Source organism: Nilaparvata lugens, chromosome 3 (assembly GCF_014356525.2).
Source record: "Nilaparvata lugens isolate BPH chromosome 3, ASM1435652v1, whole genome shotgun sequence".
In the NCBI taxonomy this organism is placed as follows: domain Eukaryota; kingdom Metazoa; phylum Arthropoda; class Insecta; order Hemiptera; family Delphacidae; genus Nilaparvata; species Nilaparvata lugens.
In genome coordinates this window covers 55,220,247-55,238,809 of record NC_052506.1, presented here as the reverse complement: position 1 = coordinate 55,238,809, position 18,563 = coordinate 55,220,247, and the positions used below count along the sequence as shown (strand labels likewise).

At 36.4% G+C, this 18,563-nt stretch overlaps 1 protein-coding gene across 3 annotated transcripts in view; it reads right to left on the bottom strand.

Annotated features, from left to right (window-relative positions):
- Positions 1-18,563, bottom strand: part of LOC111049011 (F-box only protein 42) — a 44,280-nt gene that overhangs the window by 9,489 nt on the left and 16,228 nt on the right. For all 3 annotated transcript variants that reach the window (XM_039424076.1, XM_039424073.1, XM_039424075.1), the window contains 4 exons: positions 14,693-14,856; positions 13,424-13,554; positions 12,522-12,673; positions 4,902-5,038 (listed from right to left, as the gene is read on the bottom strand). In XM_039424076.1, the coding sequence (XP_039280010.1) occupies positions 4,902-5,038; positions 12,522-12,673; positions 13,424-13,554; positions 14,693-14,856 (584 nt within the window). The remainder of the gene's footprint in view (positions 1-4,901; positions 5,039-12,521; positions 12,674-13,423; positions 13,555-14,692; positions 14,857-18,563) is intronic.

The window sequence follows — 18,563 nt, the reverse complement described above, 5'->3', positions numbered from 1 at the left end:
AGGTCAGATCTTAAGCTAAAAGGTCTGTAATTGTAACTCCGCCGATATAAGTAATTTAACAGGTTTGGGCAGTTGTAGAAAAAAATTTGTATGTAATTCGCGCGTAATGCTTCTTTATCGCTCTTGCAAAATTATCACGCTCCGCTTCGCGTCGCGTGATAACTGTTTTGCGCGAGCGATCGAGTGGCGCATTACGCTCTTAATACATAAATAGCTATTTTCACCCTATTAATGTATTCAGAGTGAACAAACACCAATATTATTGGCACAGTGTTGTTGAATATTATAAAAGCTTCAAAATGACATCTAGTTGAAGGCGTTAAGTTCACCTTCTACGGCTGGAGCTTCATTGGAAAAAGAGAAAAAACTACTGTTTGCAGCGGAAAACACTCTTTTTCCACCATATGCCAAACCTGAACAATTAGAAACCCATGTAACTCATGACCCATTGAAGGTAAAGACCTGAAAATGGTATCAATTTCTTCGTAAAGATGTGTCGAAATGGATTATCCATGATGGCAATCACAAAAATGTTTGTCATCATAGAAAAATCCAAGATGGCGGCCAAAAATCTGATTTCAAGAGTTCGAAGTTATATTCACCATAATAAAAGTTGATGGAATTGAAAAATCTTTCGGATATCGTAGTATGGTTATTTTGGAGCTTCCAGATGGCTGAATTGATCCGATATCCTCGACATTATTAGAATTACAGACGATTTCTTGAAAATCGATATATTTTTACCGCCATCATGTTTTTTTAATGAATAATCTCTTTCTACACATAACTATAAAGAGATTGATACCATTCCCAAGTCTGCACCTTTAAGGAGTCATGATTTACACGGTTTTCTAATTGTTGGGATTGGCATTTGGTGGAAAAAGCATGTTTTCCGCAGCAAACAGTACTTTTTACTCTTTTTCCGATGACGCTCCAGCCGTAAAATATGGACTTACAGCCTCCAACCGGATGTCATTTTGAAGTTTTGGAAATATTGTAAAACAATGTGCCAATGATACTAGTATTTGTCTACTGCGAATACATATACAGGATGAAAAGTAAAATATTGTCCCCGAAAAATGTATTTTTCAAGTTTTTAAAGTTGAATAAATAATGGAAAGAGTGGTCGAAATGAGATGATTCTCTCGAACATCATTGTTTGGTTAATTCTAAACACTTTGGTGGTAAAACCAATCCGATATCTCTCACAATAACTGAATAACAAGCGATATTAAAATTTCTGTCAATAATGATCGCCATCTTGTATTTTTCAATGATGTCGAATATTTTCGTTGTTTCCATCATAAATAGTCTTATTCGTCTTGTTGTAACGAAGAGATTGAGACCATTTGCAAGTCTCTATCTTGAAGTAGTCATGAAAAAATCGATGTTATAGTTCTAGCTTGTTACCTCATGCGTATGGAAAAACGCACCAGAAATCATGCAGGGTTTTCTTTGGAGAGCGCTACCTGTATCCCTTCTCTGTATCTCTTGCACAAAAAAGTTATAATGGAATGAAATTTAAACAAATTTAGAAAAAAAAGTTTTTTGGCTTTTGAAGGTTATAACTAAAAAATATGCGTTTTAGAGGACAATTCTATAAAACAAAAATTGTAGAGGAAGATTTTCAAAATATTTTTGTCGAAAAAACGGTTGAATATCTTGAACGTTTATCGTCGGTCTTGGCGGCCATCTTGTTTCCGAGGTGTTTGCCTGTAATTCGACTTATCATCATCACGATCCTTATTATGCTAGACCTACCGAAGAAATTGAGACATCTTCCACTGCTGTTACTCAAAAATGACCACGGAGTGCCTTATTCATGGCATTTGCGCCCGGAATATAATATGAGATTCAGAGATTGTAATTTTCTTGTATATTAAAGTCCAATATACATGTCGTTTTTTTCTCATACTGAGCTATGGTACTGAGAGGAAACACCTATTTATGTTTATTACTGGTGTCATACATGTGAGTCGCAATTTCTTTTAAACTCTCTATTTTTTGTGAACATAATTACTCCAAAAATAAAAAATGAAGGCACATTTAGAAAGTCTCATTTCTTTAAAACATAGTCTACAAGACTCGAGAGGCTTTAATCCGCGTCCAGACTATGACGATCGACAAAGTCGATCCACACGTATCGATCGACACGTTCGATATTTGACTTGTCCACATACCTCCGTAATTGTGGACTAGTCGAGCGGCACATTGCACATTGTCGAGCGGCTAGACTTTTCATTGCCCTCACAGATCCATTCTGTAACCTAGAAACTCTCTCTAGATTATGGACTCTGAAGGAGTGATCCGTGGTCTAGTGGATAGAGTGCCTGCGTAGCAGCATAGAGATCCCGGGTTCAAACCCTCTCAATACCCAAAAGTTTTTTACCCAGATCACTCCCGTGTTATCGGATGGGCACGTTAAACTGTCGGTCCCGGCTGAAGTATGACAGTCGTAAGGCCCATTGACGGCTTAAATTATATATTCAGGCGGTGGGACCTTCCCGCAAGGGACTCCCCACCAACAAAAGCCATACGAATTTACTTTTTTTTTATGGACTCTGAAACCTCCCTACACAAGAATGGCATAACATTATGTGGACATGGTACACTCCAGTTGTCAGTTTATCATTTTCCATACTGAGCCTTGATATTTGATTATGTGTAAAGTACCCCATTCACGATCAAACAATTTGCTCAAACTAGATGTTTTGGGCGCAAACTAGCGTAAACGTTTTGAGTAAAATCGGTCTGGATCAAAATTATTTGCGCAGACTACTGATGTTTCACGGTCTGTTCGACCGTGGATTGTGGTATCCACGCTTTTAAGCAAACTTCAATTTTAATGAAATTGAATTACAACCGGTTTCATCAACGTCTGTTTAATTTATCCTAACCACGGTTAAATGATCTGGGATGTAGTATCGAAAAGAATTTCTGCCTTTCACCAACGTAGAAAAATGGCTCCGTTTATATTTAACCGGCCGTTTGCTGTTTTCAAACTTCAGAAGGCACTGCATGGAATGAAACAGCTTTGTGATTGGTCACTTGATTTTGTTCAAATTCGCGTCGTCTGCTAATCAGCTCAACAACAGTTGTAGCTTCGTGTTTAGACTTTTGCGTGAAAATGAGTGGAATAAAAAGGGAAAGGAGCAGAAGTAACTTTAAAACACGGTATTTAGATGAAAACGGTAGAGGCCACAAAATGTGTGGGCAGTGGCCAGCCACTTAGATTGCGTCATCGCCACCAACTGAGGTTTTTAACATCTATTGGCAAATTATGAAACTTATTTGTTAGTAACAGATGATTGGATATAAAATGACGTCAGCTACACCGGACATTTAGCACAAACATGCGAGTGACACCTACCGTATTCTTCCATATACCGTGCTTTAAAAGACAAGGAAAACTTATATCTTCTTGATGTAATTAAAGAACACGAAGGAACATTTAAAACTGCAAAATGAATTATTGAAATTTCAATTAATAAAAGCAAAATTTGAATGTGAAAATTTAAAGTTAACGCCACGGTGATTGTTTATTGTTTATAAAAGATATAACTTTTCAAACATTTCTTTTGAAAATTTAGACAAAATATAGGCTGGTTAGTTAAATCACTTAATAAAGCATTTTTATAATAAATACTTTGAATTAAAACTAATGAACATTAAAACTTAAGTATGAATAAAGTATGAATTACTTAAATAACTATGGTAATAATGTTCGACTATATATATATATATATATATATATATATATATATATATATTATATATATATATATATTATATATTTAAACTAAAAACCAACTTCACTATTAAAAACAACATACACACAATTCAAAAGTCTGTACAAAACACAAATACTTTAAATAAAACTGAAATCTCTTTAAAAACCTACACGACAAAATCGAATGACAACTACTGTCATTTGCCTTGGTTAAAAATTTAAGGGAGTCATCCATGTGCTGTTAAATATAACCGTGGTTAGTATGCTTATAACCGCAATTACTTTTAACCAATGATGGTGAAACGTAAAAATTTGTATAATCACGGTTATATTTCTTAACCTTGATTAAATGAGATAACCGACGTTGGTGGAACCGGCTGAATATGATATTTCAATTGAAAAAAAACAGCGGGCAAGGTTCTTTCTTTTTGTTGGTGATGCCATTAATACTTAAATAATTAAAAACGGAATGGTTTCTGGTTTTATGAGGTTATTTTAATAAATTTCTTTTCCTAGTTTCGGGTGATATTTTGACTGGTTTTAGTCGCAGATGATTGCAAAGCCACAAAACGGAAACCTACCTTCCTTCAAGTATAATTATTTCAACTCCTATAATATAATGTTTTCAGTTAATTATTGGTCAACAAGCACTTGATTCCTCAAGTACTTTTTATGGGAAATTAAAAAAAGTTTTTATTTTCATTTTAAGGATGGGTATAAAATTACCGAAGATCTTGAACATTGATTCAAAGCAATTTCTTATATTTCATTTTCTTCTGTTGAATGCTCCAATTGGTATTTTTCAGCAATAATTTCTAGAAAACTCAGTCGCCGCTCAACTAAAATTAAAATTAAATTTCCATTCACGAAATCGAAAAATTTGCAAAACGTGGAACAATTAATTTATTTTCGCTTACCAATTCTATTTAGAAAGAAATAAAATAGTACTCAAAAAATAGTATTCAACATAAAAATGATTAATATTCTAAAAATAGATTTGTAGGTTATTGCTACGCTCTCTAGCATTTTAGGATGAAATTGAAATTTCAAGTCAATTTGAAAGGAATTTTTTTTAACTTGAGATGCCGTGAATTCAAATCAAAATAATAAAATAGTCATCGAGCAGAAAAGAAAAATGAATTGGATTAAATTGTAATAAAAATAGCATCACCTCAATTCCAGATGAGATGCATTTGTTGTTTGACCTTGAGATGGCCTTAATTGTCGGTTGGGGCTCAACTTGGAATACTGCAGCATTGGTCCTGTGGAGACTGGATTGCGGCTAAATGCAACAACGTAATCACCAACCTACAAAAACAAATAAATAATAGTTATTTGTATATCTAGAGTGAAAAGTACTGCTTTTTCTCCCTGAGGGAAAAGTTTGAAGCCCGAGGCGAAGCCGAAAGCAATAATTTTCCTGAGGGAGAAATAGTTATTTGTGCAACTAGTGCGCAAAGTGACAGTTTGCTGCATCGAAAGAAACGTTTACGCCCGAGCCGTAGGCGAGGGCGGAATGGTTTCTTGAGTGCAGCAAACGAACTTTGCGCACGTATTTCACATTAAATTTTTCCTACAGTTACCATTGAATATGAAAAGTGGGTAATTATGGGTAAAATTGCCTGAATAATGTATGTGTGTTTGAATGGCGGGGGGCAGCTGTGTGGTGTGTGCTGTGGTGGCACTGTGCTGTCGTTGTCCTTGGTTATAATATATAATGAATAATAATTAGCGCGTTGTGCTTGGTTGCACCTCTGCTCACTATAGCAGCCCAGTCACTGTTACCAACTTAATTTTGATTTTGCTGCACTGGTGCTCCATATAACCTACTAACTATTTTGCGTTGTCATGCTGCAAATCTGGAGTACGCAAAGTACTCACTTTGCGCACTAGTGCGGAAAAGTGATTCTTTGCAGCCTGCAATCAGTGCACAAAATGTCACTTTTCAGGGTATCTGTAGGAAAAAGCATTTTTCACTCGTGATATACACAACATTTTTCCTCCACCTACATTTTTATAAAAACTGCAAATAAAATAATTTTTAAAAACGTACTTGACCAAACAATGTGTTACAACATAATCTAAAAAGTAAACAGAAACAGCTGGCTTGTAATCACAGTTCTCCGCCGACAGCGCTATGCGCTATTGTCGGCAAAAATTGTAACAACAATGGCCGCCACAACTACAGCTATGATAAAGTTCCCGTTTAAAATTTGATTAGTTAATGAGGAATATTTGTTGGCTGGTATTTTGAATAACATGGAATAAAAAAATTTATACATTTTTTTAGTATAGTGATATGAAGTTTGTAATAATTTTAGCCTACAAACATAAATTTCATATATTGATCAAATGTGTGGTTGAGGTATTGAATTTAGTGTTGGTTTAATGACCACTCTATATGCTACCTCATCTGAGCTTAGACCTTCTAACCTATTTCAAATGTACGTTTTGAAAATAGAGATGCTTCCCATGTTATTTAAATGGAGCTACTTTTCCTCCCTAGGGAGTTTTTCTGTTTTTTAGTACCGAGAGCGAAAAAGTGACACTTTAGTATCATGTTTCAGGGAGTAAAGTAAGTACTTTAGACAGTAGGTGGAGGAAAATGGAATTTTATTGCCATCAAATTCATTGAACACAGACAACGTCAACTTTAAAAAAAAAAAACATCACAACTGATTCAGTTAATGTCTTCACTTCAAAATTTTCAAGGTATTTCTTGATTTAATATTTTTCATCCAGTGAAAGAATTTCATCCTTTCTCAGATCCCCTGTGAAAGGGATAAGGTAGGATTTGTTAAATTGTTACTAGAATTATTTTTTTCTAATGAATCTAATTAATCGTTAGAGTTGGTGTCGATTGTCTGATGCCAACGAAGTGATCGTTGAGTTCGCAAAGGAATTTCCTTTTATCAAAGAAGTTTTCACTTTGAAATGCATCTACATATAATACCGGTATGCATGCCTGAAATGTATGTCACTATTTTGCCAGGATAAAAAATGTTTTGAAGCTCCTCTAATTCCAATTGTAGTGTTTTATATCTACTTCTAAGCAAACTGTTATCAGATTCCAATACATCAATTGTGATTCTTAATTCTGATATATTTGAGGAAAGAAACCTACTCTCATTCCCTAATTCAATCATATCTCTCGTATTATACTCAAAATATCGGGGGCCGAGCTTCGCTCTGGGGTACAAAAGCAAAGGAGAAATTATAATAACATTCATACAGAAATGTTCTATCTAATCACAGTAAATTGAGATTAATTCCCAGAGGAATGCAAAAATTTCCCTCACAAAGGCCCAGTTGCACAAATGCCGGTTAAATTTTAATCCTGATTACCCTCACGTGAACCAAATCAGAGAAGACCATTTCAAAAAGATGGATCTACTGGAATTAATCAGGATTGAAAATAACCCGGCTTTTTTGCAACCGGCACTAAGTACATGATTGAATGATTACAAAAGTATTAGATTTGTATATCGAGTATCGATACCGAACATTGTAATATCGATAAGTCGTATCATACATTTATATCGAATGTGTACTATCGATTGTTGGGGTTCCAATCAAGATGGCGACCAAGAAATTCTTATGTTGTAATGCTCCTAAAGTTTTTGCTTTTTCTAAATGTTTTTCCAAATAAATAGTGATGAAAAGTTAAATAGTGTTTATTTCAATTTCCAACAAAAAGTTCAACAGCTGAGTCATAATTATGACACAGTCCCACACACATGAACTCGCTCACTCACTTACATCACCAACAGACGACGAAATAATTATTATCAGCTGTTTTTCCAAGGATGAATAATAATTATCCTTTTAATGTCCTTCAGCGAGTTTTCCCAGGGATGAGACCTAGTGCAATCGAATCTTTATATTATAATCCTACTATGTTCTGAATTTCGTGAGAATCGTTATAGCCGTTTTCGAGATCCGGTGAAATACAAACGTATAAACATCTAAACATATAAACAGAAGTTGCTCGTTTAATAGGATTCATTGACACGCTGCTGTAGTTGATGTACATGGGATTCGCTGGCTTTCCTAAAGGAATCTAACTCAGTACGAAGGTCCATTATGTGGGCATTAGATCATCTATTTATTGGCCCCTCTATTGAAACTAAGTGAAGTCTGAAAATAAAATGTGGACGTTAATTTCTATACGATTGAAAACATATTTATCTAGATGCTTAGTATCTAGTTTTGAATTTTTAGAACAATACAAGAGTAGATTCTAATTTCAGACCTGAAGTTGAAGTACCGTATCTCATCATCATCATCATCATCATCATCAGTGTTCTGCTCTAGGGCAGGTCCATACATGATTCCTCCTTCTCCATTCGTCTCTGTTCTGTGCGATTCTCTTCAGCATGAATTATTTTTCCTCCTCCCTGACATCATCCACCATCTTTACTCTTCTCTGTCCTAGCACCCTCCCTCCCTTTCATTGCCGTCACAAGGAGGCCGCCATGCCTCAGCAAGTGTCCCAGCCAGTTCCGCTTCCCTCTCCTTATCAATGCCATAATATTCCTTTCCTCTCCTACTCTACGCAGTACCTCCTCGTTTCGCATCCTCCTCCACACTCACATTTCGAAGGCTTCCAATCCCTTCACCTTTCGCCTTCTGATCGTCCAGGTTTTTGCTCCTCAAGTAGTTGTCCGTTTGTGGGGTTTCACGTTCGACAGTGACTTTCGAATGTTTTCATCAAAAACTTCAAATTTTCAACACATTCTTTGAACTATTATACAGATCGAGTTCATTCGCTAACGAAATTGACTCATTCCTTCTTTTTTTGAGCAGGATAAAATTGAAAGTGCATATTTGCAACATCACTAGATAAAATCACAAATAAGCTTTCTGCTGGATTATGCTGCAATTTGATTATTAATTATTGCATGCGATGATGCATGCATTCAATAACTAAATGCAACTTGATTACTCAAAACTGCTTTCAAGCCCATGGGACTCACTATAATAGTCAACCGCACGTAAATAGTCCGATGGAAGTTCTGTTATTGGTATTGATTAATAATGTGATTATCTTCGAAACGGTTTGAGATATCGATGTGCGGTTTTCACCATTTATTTTTTCTTGAAATTCCGTATCGAAATCATGTGTCGCATGACCACCTTCCTATTTAAAAAGATAAAGTTACATTCAAAATTGCGGATCCAAGAAGGCAGACCATTTTTTAAAAGTCATAGTAAAGTAGTATTTTCAATTTGAGTAGGATCTCCAATCACTACTACTACTCATTGACTCTACGGCCCTTGAAGAGCCTTGACCTCCTCCACAAGCCTTTTCCATGCATCTCTGTCCTGTGCTCGCTGTCTCCACCTTCTCACGCCCAAGGATTGAAGGTCTGCCTCCACGTCGTCCAACAGTCTCTTGCGTGGTCGGCCTCGCTTTCTTTGTCCCCCTGGTTACTGATACAGAGACATACGTGCGGTACGGGTTTCCGGCATACGTTCCACATGGCCCAACCAACGAATTCTTGCTCTTCTAATTTCAGTATCAATGCTCGGTTGCCCATACAGATTATAGAGCTCATCATTTTTTCTGAGTCGCCACCTATCAGCCTCTAGCACTAGCCCATAAATTCTTCTTAGGATCTTCCTCTCCCATCGTTTCAACAGCATCTTATCACAACTTGTAAACACCCATGTTTCACAAGCATACATCACCACTGGTCGCAGCACTGTCCTATAAATGTTAATTTCACTGCTCCAGCTCAACAGCCTTGACCGAAGAATTTTCTGTAGGCTAAAGTATGCCCTATTTCCAGCTTTCAATCTCTCTTTAATTTCCATTTGATTTCCATTTTTGTTAGTGATCAGGATAAATGAAACATTCTACTGTTTTAAAACGATGTCCTTCCAATGCGAGCTCTTCAGGTATCCTTCTCTGGTCTCTTGTCATCCTCATGTACATCCATTACTTCCATTGACTGCCAAACCTGCTTTTTTTACTCTTCCTCCAATTTTCTGAAATTTTCAATCAGATCCTCCTCCCTTCGGGATCCCCAATCACAACCACCGTCAAATTATCTTTGCGTATGGGATATTAAGCCATTCTCGGACATTTCACCCAGCCTATATAGAATATAAATAGTGAATATAGAAAGAATTCATCGTTGAAATGACTTTAAAACTAGGAGTGTGGATTTGAATAACTTACACGACAAGCCGGATGACACCATAGATGAGAGGGCGCCCATTGGGGATTGCAAACAGTAACCTGCTTCCAGTGCCAGTCATTTGGGTCACAGGCCTCCATCACCAGCATCCACACATCGCTCCACACCTCGTTCGGCCCTCCGCCGCAGCCCCCTGTCACAAAACATCACAATCACTATTTTAATTTGCTTATATTAATATTACATGGTTAAACTTAATGTCATTTATTTGAATTTTCTTGATCAATTCCAATCAGAGATGGTGCTGTGGGCAAGTTGAAAGAAGAAGATCCACTTGACCCCTGATATCAAAGTTGTCTTTGAAGAAAGTGAAAAAAAAATTGTAAATGGATAACACATCACAATGTTGAAAAAGGTCCAATAATATTCAGCTAAATTGAAACAAATTAAATTTGCAAAAGAAACTTTGAAGGAAAAGAACTTTCACTGGCCGAATGACCTTATCTTTTATTATATTGTACTACATATTAGAAAAGTTAATAAATAACAATTTCGCTTGTCCTAATTTATTCAACTAGTATAGAACAGACTCAATACAATACATTCGATTAGACATTAGAGCATCAGCGAGACATGATTGATTTAGGCCTGTGCCATTAGTAATATGATAGAAAAAATAGCATTTCATGACAGCTGATATCTATGAAATGTTGGACTGTTCATAGTATTGAATATCAATCCAATACTAACCAAAGTATTGAATTGAATACAATATGAAACAGTCTACAACAAATTTGATTGACCCGTAATTTAGACATTTACTATAGCTGTATTTTCAACCCGTAACATTTTTCCTCCTCCCTGACATCATCCACCATCTTTACTCTTCTCTGTCCTAGCACCCTCCCTCCCTTTCATTGCCGTCACAAGGAGGCCGCCATGCCTCAGCAAGTGTCCCAGCCAGTTCCGCTTCCCTCTCCTTATCAATGCCATAATATTCCTTTCCTCTCCTACTCTACGCAGTACCTCCTCGTTTCGCATCCTCCTCCACACTCACATTTCGAAGGCTTCCAATCCCTTCACCTTTCGCCTTCTGATCGTCCAGGTTTTTGCTCCTCAAGTAGTTGTCCGTTTGTGGGGTTTCACGTTCGACAGTGACTTTCGAATGTTTTCATCAAAAACTTCAAATTTTCAACACATTCTTTGAACTATTATACAGATCGAGTTCATTCGCTAACGAAATTGACTCATTCCTTCTTTTTTTGAGCAGGATAACATTGAAAGTGCATATTTGCAACATCACTAGATAAAATCACAAATAAGCTTTCTGCTGGATTATGCTGCAATTTGATTATTAATTATTGCATGCGATGATGCATGCATTCAATAACTAAATGCAACTTGATTACTCAAAACTGCTTTCAAGCCCATGGGACTCACTATAATAGTCAACCGCACGTAAATAGTCCGATGGAAGTTCTGTTATTGGTATTGATTAATAATGTGATTATCTTCGAAACGGTTTGAGATATCGATGTGCGGTTTTCACCATTTATTTTTTCTTGAAATTCCGTATCGAAATCATGTGTCGCATGACCACCTTCCTATTTAAAAAGATAAAGTTACATTCAAAATTGCGGATCCAAGAAGGCAGACCATTTTTTAAAAGTCATAGTAAAGTAGTATTTTCAATTTGAGTAGGATCTCCAATCACTACTACTACTCATTGACTCTACGGCCCTTGAAGAGCCTTGACCTCCTCCACAAGCCTTTTCCATGCATCTCTGTCCTGTGCTCGCTGTCTCCACCTTCTCACGCCCAAGGATTGAAGGTCTGCCTCCACGTCGTCCAACAGTCTCTTGCGTGGTCGGCCTCGCTTTCTTTGTCCCCCTGGTTACTGATACAGAGACATACGTGCGGTACGGGTTTCCGGCATACGTTCCACATGGCCCAACCAACGAATTCTTGCTCTTCTAATTTCAGTATCAATGCTCGGTTGCCCATACAGATTATAGAGCTCATCATTTTTTCTGAGTCGCCACCTATCAGCCTCTAGCACTAGCCCATAAATTCTTCTTAGGATCTTCCTCTCCCATCGTTTCAACAGCATCTTATCACAACTTGTAAACACCCATGTTTCACAAGCATACATCACCACTGGTCGCAGCACTGTCCTATAAATGTTAATTTCACTGCTCCAGCTCAACAGCCTTGACCGAAGAATTTTCTGTAGGCTAAAGTATGCCCTATTTCCAGCTTTCAATCTCTCTTTAATTTCCATTTGATTTCCATTTTTGTTAGTGATCAGGATAAATGAAACATTCTACTGTTTTAAAACGATGTCCTTCCAATGCGAGCTCTTCAGGTATCCTTCTCTGGTCTCTTGTCATCCTCATGTACATCCATTACTTCCATTGACTGCCAAACCTGCTTTTTTTATTCTTCCTCCAATTTTCTGAAATTTTCAATCAGATCCTCCTCCCTTCGGGATCCCCAATCACAACCACCGTCAAATTATCTTTGCGTATGGGATATTAAGCCATTCTCGGACATTTCACCCAGCCTATATAGAATATAAATAGTGAATATAGAAAGAATTCATCGTTGAAATGACTTTAAAACTAGGAGTGTGGATTTGAATAACTTACACGACAAGCCGGATGACACCATAGATGAGAGGGCGCCCATTGGGGATTGCAAACAGTGACCTGCTTCCAGTGCCAGTCATTTGGGTCACAGGCCTCCATCACCAGCATCCACACATCGCTCCACACCTCGTTCGGCCCTCCGCCGCAGCCCCCTGTCACAAAACATCACAATCACTATTTTAATTTGCTTATATTAATATTACATGGTTAAATTTAATGTCATTTATTTGAATTTTCTTGATCAATTCCAATCAGAGATGGTGCTGTGGGCAAGTTGAAAGAAGAAGATCCACTTGACCCCTGATATCAAAGTTGTCTTTGAAGAAAGTGAAAAAAAAATTGTAAATGGATAACACATCACAATGTTGAAAAAGGTCCAATAATATTCAGCTAAATTGAAACAAATTAAATTTGCAAAAGAAACTTTGAAGGAAAAGAACTTTCACTGGCCGAATGACCTTATCTTTTATTATATTGTACTACATATTAGAAAAGTTAATAAATAACAATTTCGCTTGTCCTAATTTATTCAACTAGTATAGAACAGACTCAATACAATACATTCGATTAGACATTAGAGCATCAGCGAGACATGATTGATTTAGGCCTGTGCCATTAGTAATATGATAGAAAAAATAGCATTTCATGACAGCTGATATCTATGAAATGTTGGACTGTTCATAGTATTGAATATCAATCCAATACTAACCAAAGTATTGAATTGAATACAATATGAAACAGTCTACAACAAATTTGATTGACCCGTAATTTAGACATTTACTATAGCTGTATTTTCAACCCGTAACATTTTTTACATAAACAGTAAATAGTGAAGAACAGACCTTCAAAATAGAGTTCATTAATAACTTAATAATAATGAAATAGCTATAGATTAACGTTACCTATTATCAAAAAATGCTCGTCATCTAGAACCACTTGTGTCTGGCCGTATCTAGATTTTGGTTTGATGCCTTGAATGTTGAGTTCTCTCCATTGATGAGTCAATATATCAAAGCACCACACATCGTTCGATCTATGTTGAAGAGGAAGAATGTAATGTGAATTAAGAATTTGATAATCTTTATGAAAATGTACAAATGAAAGATTTTTTTACTCTAATCGCTCGTTTAGTAACGAAGCGTTAGTTTTGTCATGTTTTCGCTAATGAAATAAAATTTCTTAATCTTTGGTTAAAATCATCAGTTAATTTTAAACGAAGATTAGCGTTAGCGTGAATATGGTGAAATTCGCCCTTAGGTGGGTTCAATATCATTCATCAGGATCTTAAGGAATAGAATCAAAGATAAGACCTCACGCCTGAGCTTCAGAGTATCAACTCCAAACAATGACCTCAACCGCTGTGTAGGAAAACCCATCTCACACACGAATCTACAAACCGTTTGTAGAAGAGGAATCTTGGATTTTTCTGCATTCTCTCCAGTTTCATTACGAAGGTGACCTGATAAGCACTCCAGACCGACGCTGCATACTCAAGGACAAGGAGACTCCGAATCAAAGACTTGAACAAGTACAAAATGGGTTCCCACCTCTGAAAGCTTGGACATGTTCTAAAAACAAAGCCCATCATCTGGTTGCACCTCGATAACAGGTGTTCAATATATCTACAAAAATCCAGATCTATCACCACACCCAGATTCCTATACTCTTGCCAATGATCCAACAGCCAATATTGTAGTCATAGTGGAAAGGTTCCGTCTGTCTAGTAAACGACACCACCTCGCACTTTGCCACATTCAGTCTCAGTCTAGATTCCAAACACCACTTCTGCAATGCATCAATATCTTTATGCAGCAACGAACAATAATCTAGAGACCTAATCTGTCCGAATATTTTGATATCATCTGCAAGCATAAGGCGCTCTGAGCTATGGAGTAAACTAGGAAGGTCATTCACATATAGCAGAAATAGGGTAACCTTATTTTTACTATCCCGGTCATTTTAATGCTGTGTTATTTTAAAATGAAGAATAAATATGAAGATGGAGCTGGCATTTTCATATGGCAGTTTATGAATTTAGTAATTTTGTCCATACACTTTATGAATAATCAGACATGATTATGAAGTAGCAGTTTATGCATCTTACGTTAAATTATAACTTTTTTGAAGTTATTATAAAGTGTTTCTTCATGAAAAAAGCAACGAATTCTTACGAAACATTTTGTCCATGCATGCCGCCGAAAACGAGCATATAGTTTTTGTGAACAGAGGCCGAGTGTCCAGCCATAGGAGGCGGCTGATTGGTGGGGCTCGTGATGCTGGTCCACCTATTATCATAGATGTTATAGATATGTAGTTCGTCGAAACAACTCCAAACCTGCAATCAAAAAATACAATTATGAACAGTTCACACGAGAAAAGTGAGAATGACACTTGATCTTGACGCTTGTTTCTCAAGACAAAATACTCATTGATAATATAATCTGATTAAGAATGGATACATTTATTTCACTATGAATCTTATATTTCTCTTACTTTTATACTGTATTTTATGGAATGCATTACGCTCGTGAGACCAGATCTTCATTCGTCAGACAGAGTATAATCCATTAAATATACATAATGAATACCATAAGCATAGAAAAAAGAGTAAAGGAATGAATTTTGTTCTAGGACTATTCCTAACAAAGCTAAAGCTAAGCTCAGTTTACCTCTTTCAGATTAATCAATTATTGTAGATAATTGTAATAAATATATTGATAACGTTCTATGTATTAAAAACTTGAAATAATTATAATTTTTCAAGAACTTTCATGTTTTCATCTACAATTTTCATGAGATAAAGCAAAAATGTAAGTAAATTATTAGTCAAGATAATCTTAAACTATCCTCAGTCCAATTTAATGATGAACAATGAAATTGTCAAGAGTTTATATATCAGTATGACAGACCTGTGTAATTTAAAATGCAGAAAATATAATACTCACAGCTCAGTTTAATAACAATATAGGGCTCTGAATGAACCCATTAAAGTAATAATGTCCTCTAAAGTACTCATCCGAAGCGAATAATCTTCATACCAATGAAAAAAGAAAATTCTAAAGTTTTTCACAATAATTAATTAAATTGAGTGCCAAGATAATTCGCATTCAGCCGGGCTGCCGGTCGCCCACTCCGTTACTGTGTACTGTTGTTCAACTACAGTGAGGTCCTCGTTATAATGGCAGTGTAGGAAGATAGGAGAAAAGGGTTGCCAGATCTCAGCCTTGCCACCCAAACAGTTGATACTGGTATATCTGATGAATTTAACTGTTCATTATTGCTGAAAATAGTTAATCATATTTTATTTGCCAAGAAAATATATTTTTTAAAGATGTAATAATAAATTTTCATTAAGGAGATTAAATATTTTGTCAATTAGTTGAATTTCTACATTGTTGATAAACGATGTGGCAACATCGCAAAGCGTGAAAGAGATATCGCCATCTGCTTTGTTGAGTGATAGACAAAGATAGCAACACCATTGCAAATCACATACTGCCATTATAACGTGGACCTCACTATAGGCGGCCATTCGGGTAGCCAAATTTCGGCTGTCGATTGGCTACCAAACCCGGAGACCAGCCAAAACTTGGCTGCTCTAGTCTAAAAGAAAGCTCGGTGCCGAAGTGAGCGACTGCCAGCTCAGCTGACTGCGTGACCTGGCAGCCTTGTCTAATAGGGACCGAAGGTAATTATTGTAAAAACTCAATAAATGTTCTCTAATTGGTAAAAAGATTATTCATTTCAGATGGATTAGTCCTTGAGAAATGTGATTTTTAGTTAAAATGTGATTTTTCAGTTGGAATAATTCTGTATATAGTCAAGCGTTTACTGTATAAGCAAACCAGTATATGACAGCCCTGTGTACTTTAAAATGGAAAAATCATAAAACTCTCGCAGTGTAAGAAATCGATATCTATATGATATACAGAGTGAGTCATATGTATGGGAACCCTTCAATAAGTTGGAGACTGTTGTAGGTATAACACTGTAACTTTCAGGATAAGTTATTGGTCAAATACTCAACCTTTCGACGTACAACTGAATCTCAATCCCTCATAATGGGGTGAGACTTAGGGGTTATAATTGGAATATTTCTAATGTGAAAACCCATTGTGTGGTACATCATTTTAAAGACATTTTTGAAACAAGAAAGATGACATCGATAAAAATGTTCTTTGATACTTTTATCCAAAATGGCGGCCGATTGAAGATTTAGTTTTTAAAGAAATGAGTGGTTGTAACTCAAATATTTTAAATGTGAACACCTATTGTGTGACACATAATTTTGAAGGCCTATGCAAAACAAGAAAGTTGGCATCAATAAAAATTTTATATGATACTTTTATCCAAAATGGCGGCTGATTGAAGTTTATCAATTATTTCTTTGAAAAACAAAACTTCAATTAGCCGCCATTTTTGTTAAAGTATCATAGAACATTTTTATCGATGCCATCTTTCTTGTTTTAAAAAGGCCTTTAAAATGATGTACCACACAATGGGTGTTTTCATTCAAAATATTCGAGTTACAACCCCTAAGATACCCCCCTTATGAGGGGTTGAAATTTAGTTGTACGTCAAAAGGTAGCGTATTTGACCAATAACTAATCCTGTAAGTTACAGTGTTAAACCCACAACAGTCTCCAATTTATTGAAGGGTTCCCATACATATGACTAATTTTGTATAATACTAGCTGCCGGCAGTCATGCCGGTAATCGCTTCGCTCGCCTTCCTTCTAGTCAGGGAGCTCCTCCCCCTGGACCCCCGGCTGGATCATCCAAAAATAGGATCAGCAGGCACACTTCGCTCGCCTGCATTTTTCATTTGAGCTTGCTTCCTTCCGTCAAAAAATCGAAAGAGACTTTCAGGATCGATTCAATCACCTGTTCTATTTAAATTATGTTGGTAGTGCAGGGTTGAAAAAATCCTTATTTTTATCAGAATTAATAAATATTCAGCTATTTTTAATTATTGTTAAACGAAAATCCAAATTGAATGCTATAAATCACCCCGAAGACTTCTACTACTGCAAATATTGACAACAGGGTAAACAGATAGATGGACATTTGATGAACGCTATTATTCAATAGTTATTTGTATATCTAGAGTGAAAAGTACAACTTTTTCAACCTGAGGGGAAAAGTTTGAAGCCCGAGGCGAAGCCGAGGGCAACAATTTTCCTGAGGGAGAAAAAGCATTTTTCACTCGTGATGTACACAACATTTTTCCTCCACCTACATTTTTATAACCATAAACTGCAAATCAAATAATTTTAATAACTCACGTTATTGGTGACAATGTTTTCTTTTACAACATAACCTAAAATCTGAAACCTAAAAACCGGTCATCTGGTTGGCTGGCACTGCCGATTGCGCTATCTATAGGCAAAAGTTGTAACAACAGCTGGCCGCCTATCAACAAAGGCTGACTCCAGTTCGCGCGTTTCAGATTTGAATTGCGGATGAAAAAATCTGGTGTGGCGCACTCACACAACTTTCCTTGCCGTTATGAAAATTGATCACTGACGCTAGTGTTCCCGCGCATCTCAAGTCTACTATTCAAATATTTGAGCCAGCTGGTGACAGGGCAATAACGCTGGAGACACACATGAGGTCTGCTATCTCTTCATAGTGAATGATTTAATAGAATCAACAATAATTTACAATTGAATAATCACATTTTCTCGAATTTAAAGCTTATTTTCAATTTTAGGTGAAAATGTTACTGAACATTAATTGTAGAGATTTTCATGCTCAATCTACTCCATTTGATTTTTTTTGTTTCAATTGTATCTGAAGCCTGATAATTGGGAATCTATCTGCATTGATGGGGCGGAGCTCCTGAAATTTTTACAGATATGGGACTTGTGGCAGTTGATAGAGCTTATCGATGACTATTTTAGGTATGAATTTGATCAAAATCGTTGGAGCCGTTTCCGAAAAAATCACGAAAAACCCTGTTTTTGACAAAATTTACGCCATTTTAGCCGCCATCTTGAATTGCATTTGATCGAAATTGTTTGTGTCGGATCCTTATAGTGA